General features: G+C 31.9%; 1 protein-coding gene across 1 annotated transcript; it reads left to right on the top strand.

Annotated features, from left to right (window-relative positions):
- The first annotated feature begins 316 nt into the window (after positions 1–316).
- LOC133315775 (GDP-mannose transporter GONST2-like) lies at positions 317–3,742 on the top strand. Its single transcript, XM_061517442.1, has 10 exons — positions 317–322; positions 688–896; positions 1,216–1,429; positions 1,616–1,755; positions 1,957–2,086; positions 2,637–2,735; positions 2,892–3,046; positions 3,126–3,242; positions 3,510–3,607; positions 3,699–3,742. Exons 1-10 carry the CDS (start codon positions 317–319, stop codon positions 3,740–3,742), a joined length of 1,212 nt encoding a protein of 403 aa, XP_061373426.1.
- The last annotated feature ends 2,892 nt before the right edge of the window (positions 3,743–6,634 follow it).

Raw genomic sequence — 6,634 nt, 5'->3', positions numbered from 1 at the left:
TTCTTCCATTTCCCAGGGAGTTTTTCTCAATTTATCTTCATGTGGGTATTCGCCATTTAGTTCAAGTTTGTATCTTTGTGAACCATCACGCTGTGGACACTGTGCAGGAGGAGATTGTTATCCTGTGCATAAGCAGTGAGGATCCCACTTTTTTTCTCATTTGTTTGAGCTTTTTTTCTTCTTCTTCTTTAATCATGATTTCTTTTTGTTTGGTGCTAACTTTGGTCTTTTTGGCATTACTTGTTCCTTTTGCTGAATTTTCGTTTTTCTTTCATCGTGACACTTGTTCTTAACTGCTTTGGTGGTTTTATTGGCAATGCGTGTAAGAATTGCATGACGCATCACCTGGTTTCATTTTGCTATACTTTTATCAACACGGCCTTCTTAGAAATTGTGATGGAAAATGAACTTCATTGTTGATTGTCTATTGTTGGAAAATTGTTATATACTCTCTGTACTCAACAGTTAAGATTTGATTTAAATTTTATTATAGAATATTGGATCTAATATAGGACATGAATTTAAGCACCAGTTTCAAAGTTTTCATTCTCCTGTAGTGTGACTTAGGCAGTTATTTTGCTCAACATATTGTTATAGCTTATAGATTCTCATTGAATTTGAAATGTGGAATAAGTATCTGTTCCATCAATTCTGACTTGTTTTTATCTTATTTTTCCCTACTTCCAGGTTGATGATATGTCATCTGATTTTAAGTTAGACATTGTTACTCAGCATGACTCTGCAGAACCAGGGTTAAGCACCACCATGAGTTCAAAACTATCACTAGATGAAAAGGCCAATGCAGTGCACACAATTTTCAATGGAGTTCATGAGCAAGGAAAATTGTCAATTAACAACTTCGCGATAAACACAGAACGAAGAGCTTTGAATGATAGGTATGAAACAAATCTTTACTACTTTGAAATATTTTCCTGTTTTTGTAATTTAATCTTCAAATTGTACAAACATGGATGCCAATGCTGTGTTACCAGCATGCTTACCTTGTGATTTCTTTCCCTCGTCCAACCATCGTAAATTTCAATCTTGTCAGATTCAAAGTTTGTGTCAATATTTTTCCAAATCTATTTCACTCAATTGTTCCATGATTTTCTTATTTTGGTTTTGGGTGCTTGAAAGTACTTGTTCAAATGTTGTTGGTTTTTAAAATTAATTGTAATTTAGTAATATATGAAACACATTCACTTTTACAAGCAGATTTCTTAAAGCAAATAAAGCTACAGTTGGTGATAATGTCGGTCTTCATATTGATGGCGAAGAAAGGCACCGTTTGCATGGATCAGCTAAGAAGTCTGGACCTCTTATCTCTGGAACAGCTTACTGTATTTCTTCTTGCTGCATGATTATGCTGAACAAAATTGTTTTATCAAGTTATAATTTCAATGCAGGAATATCATTGATGTTTTATCAAGTAAGTTAAATTCTGTCCTTCTTTTTGCTCATGAGAGTGCTGAATGATGGCAAGAGGTTTTAATCTGACCATAATTCTTAAGAATGATAGTTTTGCACTGCTTCTTGATTCATTCTCTTTCCTGGAGCTTATTATAAATGCAAAGTCAATCATTATGTGATCTTTATTCATTGTTGTATTTTGCAGAACTTTATCAGTACTATGGTTGTTGTTCTGTTGGCTCTCTCTGGCAAAATTTCAGTTGAAAGGCTCAATTGGAGGCTGGTTAGGGTCTGGATCCCAGTCAATGTGATATTTATTGGCATGCTTGTCTCAGGCATGTACAGGTATGGAATGAACTTTTTTTTTTTTTTTTTTTATGTATTTCCTTTGTTAAGACCTATGGAGTTGTCAAACAGATTATTAAGACAATTTTGAAAAGGGTCACTTACCTTATTATTGTCCCACTGCTCACTGTGGTAGTCAATGATTCTTCGTGTGCTGCTGCTATCTACACTTAATGTCTTCTTGTGCACTTTTCTTTTCAGTTTGAAATACATAAATATTGCAATGGTGACAATTCTCAAGAATGTGACCAATATCTTAACAGCAATTGGAGAATTGTATTTATTTCGGAAACGTCAGAATCCCAAAGTGTGGACTGCGATGTTTGTGATGGTAAATGGCATTCTTACATTGTACTCATTGATATGACCTCTCTGTATTTAAATCTTGGATGGCTACATAATCTTGTCATATGAAAATTTCATGTGCTCGTAGTAGCAAAGCACTCTAGTAGTTAGGCAAATCAATTAGTTCAAATCATAGATATCGGATTACACAATTTGGTTTTACAATCAAGATAAAATTTACTGGGAGATTTTTAAGATGCAAATGCAACAATTTCTCACAAGGATTAACTTAGGGAAAGTTATATTTATTTCCTAATCCTTGATGACGTAACATTTGTGACCCTTTCTTTGGTGTGACATTTATTGGTCTGAATAATTGGAGAATGAAATTTGCTTGCTGTTTCATCAGCTCAGAAATCACAGAAAGGAAGATGCTGTCAGTTTTTATAAAGCTACATGTCTTCCTATAAAAAAAATTCAATAATCTAATTCATTTACTAACTTGCTGATAGTCTTATTAGTTATTACTCTTTTTTTGGTGAACTATTAGCATTTAATTGTTTGAAGTATTGTTGTTCTCTCTATTCATTGTACAGATTATCTCTGCTGTCACTGGCGGTATTACAGATCTCTCCTTTGATGCAGTTGGTTATGCTTGGCAGATTATCAATTGTGTTCTTACTGCAAGTTATTCAGTACGTATATTTAGTCCTTGTTTTCTTTCCATATTCTATAAAAGGCTTCTTAGTTTGAAGCTCAGATTTATAATTTTGAGAATAGGAACATGTTCTGGAGAAAATTCCAGTTGTGTTAAATCTGAGCTTTGATGAAATCTTTTCCTTATGTGACAGCTTACCCTTCGGTGGGTTATGGACGAAGCAAAAAAGTCAACAAAATCTGGATCTCTTAATGAAGTTTCAATGGTGTTGTTGAACAATTTATTATCTTTACCTTTTGCCATCATCATGATTTTCCTTTTTGGCGAGTGGGATTATGTAATACATGCGTGAGTGAATATGTTTCTTTGTTTTAAAATTTGATTAATCCTTCTGCATCCTCACCATTATTTTGTTTTTGATTTCCAGCGACGTAGTTAAATTGCCAGTATTTTGGGTTGTTGCAACAGCTAGTGGACTGCTTGGACTTTCCATCAGCTTTACCTCCATGTGGTTCTTACATCAAACTGGCCCTACAACATATAGGTAATTTTATGGTGTTGAAATTCAATACACAGATAGCCCTGCTAAAAGTCACTGGAAAAGGACAGAATTTACTAAATAAATATGTATTGTCTTGTGGATAAATTCTAGGGACAGGAAAGGATGCCATAGTTGTTAGTAAACATACGAACATAATAAAAGCTTGTTCATTCAACTAAATTCTAATTTATATATATATATATATATTTTTGTTGTGAGTTATTTTTCCATCTGTTATTATCTCTCTTTAAGTTTGTGTCTTTTTTACAGTCTTGTAGGTTCCTTAAACAAGATTCCAGTCTCTATTGCTGGGATTTTAGTGTTCAAAGTTCCTCTGAGTGTATCAAATTTATTCAGTATTTTGCTTGGTAATTCATCAGAACCACTCTAGATTTCTTTGTTTGGGGTGTGGTGTGATCTTATTTTTTATCTTATATCAATAATGCACACTATTTTCAGGTCTCTTTGCTGGTATACTCTTTGCAAGAGCAAAGATATCGTGATTCCAGAAGTAGTCCTAATAATAACCAAGGAAGTGTGAGAGTACATACATTTATGATAACTATGTAAGTTTTTGTTTCACCATTGCAAAATCAACTCTTAAGACAAGTGTTGAGCCTCAAACGTGGAATAAGTATATGCTACACATTCAAGGGAAGTATACACATTCAAGGGAATAAGTATATGCTTCACCAAGGCAAGACTGTTCCTGGTGAAGAATATCTACATTTTGTTCGAGTTTTATAATGTTATTTATTTCTGTATGAAGTTATATTCGTATTAGACACAGTAATTATAACACTGAATGTTATATTTGATTTTTATTTTACTTTTTTTGGGCACGTATTGATTTCAGTAAATAATTTTGTTGATGGTGTGACATTATCTATGATAAACACCAGAATTTTTTATTTTTTATTTTTGACAAAGCATCCACTGTTCAACTGAAATTTGTAATACCGTGCAACTATTGTAGAAGAAAATAGGGATTTGAGTTTATATCTGGTCTTAATGCACAAGTGCTTGAATATTCTTCTTAATAAATTTTATTCAACACAACAGTTTTAAATAAGCAATAGTGCAATACAATAAAAAAGAAAAAAGAAATTACACTACAATTAAGAAAGTAGGAAATAACTGAGGGTTTTATAATTCTCATTTAACATGAGAATTATAATTTTTCTACACACCCTTCGATTTCCGTGCTGACATAGGTCCTACATATAATTTTTTCTAACACATGGGTCCCACATGTTTTTTATATCTACAACATGAGATTTCAATTCTCCTTCAACATGAGAATTATAAAACTCAATAACTAATCTCTATTCTACAAACTATGAGCTCATAGTGGGTCAAGAATATTGAATTCTTATATTTTTTTTTCTTTTCTGGGATCATGGGTCAAGAACATTGGATTCTTCTATTTTTTTTTGGGACCATATCTCTTATCTTTTTAGCTTATCAGTTATCTTTATTTTAGTATCTTTATAAGTGTTTCGCTAATAGGGAGTTACAATCTCTCTCTCTCTCTCTCTCTTTCTTTTCTTTCTTTTTTTGGTGAATGAATTTCTCTCTCTCTTTTAATTCCCCCTTGATCTTCTCACTTTCTGTAATTTTTTTAATAATTTTATCACCAGTACTTTAAATTATGATTTTTTGGCAGGCCTAAAAAGATTCACTCAGTTTTTTGATCTGAATATTTAAATTATGTTTAACTATTGCAACTCAATATATCGTTGCACAGATGAGCAAATACTTCAATGGCGCAAAAAAGTAAAATAATTCCATGCAGTCATTTATTTTTTTTAATATTTTATTAGGATTATCATATTCTGAAAGGGATTACACATATAAAATTAAAAAAACTGTATAATGAAACAATAAAACCATTTTTGTAATGATTAAGGTAATTACAAATGATGAAATAGGTGAATTCGTGTGCTAAAATAGTCCTGGAAGTTCTGGTAGATTCAACTAATTAATCTGATTTTGAATTTGAATCTTTTTCATCTTGATTATAAATTGTTACTCGCAGGAATCAAATCAACTACTTTTGACATATCAAATCCTGAAGTTTTATGTGCAACTATTAACATAATTTTTCTCTTCTTTTTTTGTGTGTGGATATTTTCATTGCTTGTATTGTAGACTTATGGTGTCACAAACAATGAAATAAAGCAGCAAATTTTTCCTTTAAATTCAAGCTATATATAATAATACTTATTTTATTAAATTAAATTTAGAGAAAGGCACCTATATCGGCATATGGCCAGCCATGTGGGTCCAATTGGACATCCGTAAATTTTGCCGTTTTAATGAATCACTATTATAAAAGTTAATTAACGCAAGAACTATTATAAACCTTGACCTAATCATCCATTAATATCAAACAATTCAAAGCGTTGAGCAAGTAATCAGAAAGACATAACGGAAACAGGAATAAATGAAAAGCACTGTAGCACTTTAGCCGTAATAACAAAACAAAACAATAATGGATCCATGTTTTCTTATGTTGCATGAAAACATGAGATAACAAAAGTAGAGACAAATTACATGTGGGTCCCACATTTTATATTAGAAAAGAAAAAAATAATTAATTGACACGGAAAACGAATTAGTGTAGGAAAATTTTTTACTCTCCTATTGCATAAGAATATGATTTCCCAACAATAATTACCCTTTTTCAATTCCCCAATAGAAGCATAAACACCTACATCAACGCACAAGAGCATATGCGAACTCTAAATGTGACCCACACACGAGACACAACATGAAAATCACAATTATAAATTTATAAGGTCAAAATGGTAATAAACAAAAAATACTGAGTCAAATTTGTATTTTAAAGATTGACACGCGATACAAACTTTTGTGTCATATATATTTTACGACATGAAATATCTGTAACCTCTAATCAACTAACACCATATATAGCTAGGCAACAACACAACATAGTAAGTAACATCTATTTCATTTCATGCAAGATATTAACCAATGTTAATCCACTGTAATGTAGATCTTCTAAATAGACACAAGATATATAACATTCAAAATTTTAATTATGAGAAACATCCAAAACTAGAATAGGACCAGCATAGTTATTCCAAAGTCCACTAGAATAAAAACCATGACTAGAAGAAGATCTTAATTTCATGTTCATCATGACAAAAGCAATCTAATGGTAAAAGTGAGCAAGACAAACCAACTCCATCAAATCCATCTCTCTATTATTTCCTTCTAAACCATATTGATCCTCAAGCAGCAAGTCGATGTTCTGATCATTTTGAATCTCATAATCACAAGAAAGTGATGAACTGGCAGTTCCATTCAGCAAGTGAGAGAGACAGAGATCAGAATCAAGGTAATTGATAGGTGTGGGATTCTTCATGAGA

This window comes from Gastrolobium bilobum, unplaced genomic scaffold (genome assembly GCF_033153095.1).
Source record: "Gastrolobium bilobum isolate Gb01-03AN ecotype WA unplaced genomic scaffold, APGP_CSIRO_Gbil_v1 utg20832, whole genome shotgun sequence".
Lineage (NCBI taxonomy): Eukaryota > Viridiplantae > Streptophyta > Magnoliopsida > Fabales > Fabaceae > Gastrolobium > Gastrolobium bilobum.
This window is presented reverse-complemented; position numbering and strand designations above follow the sequence as displayed.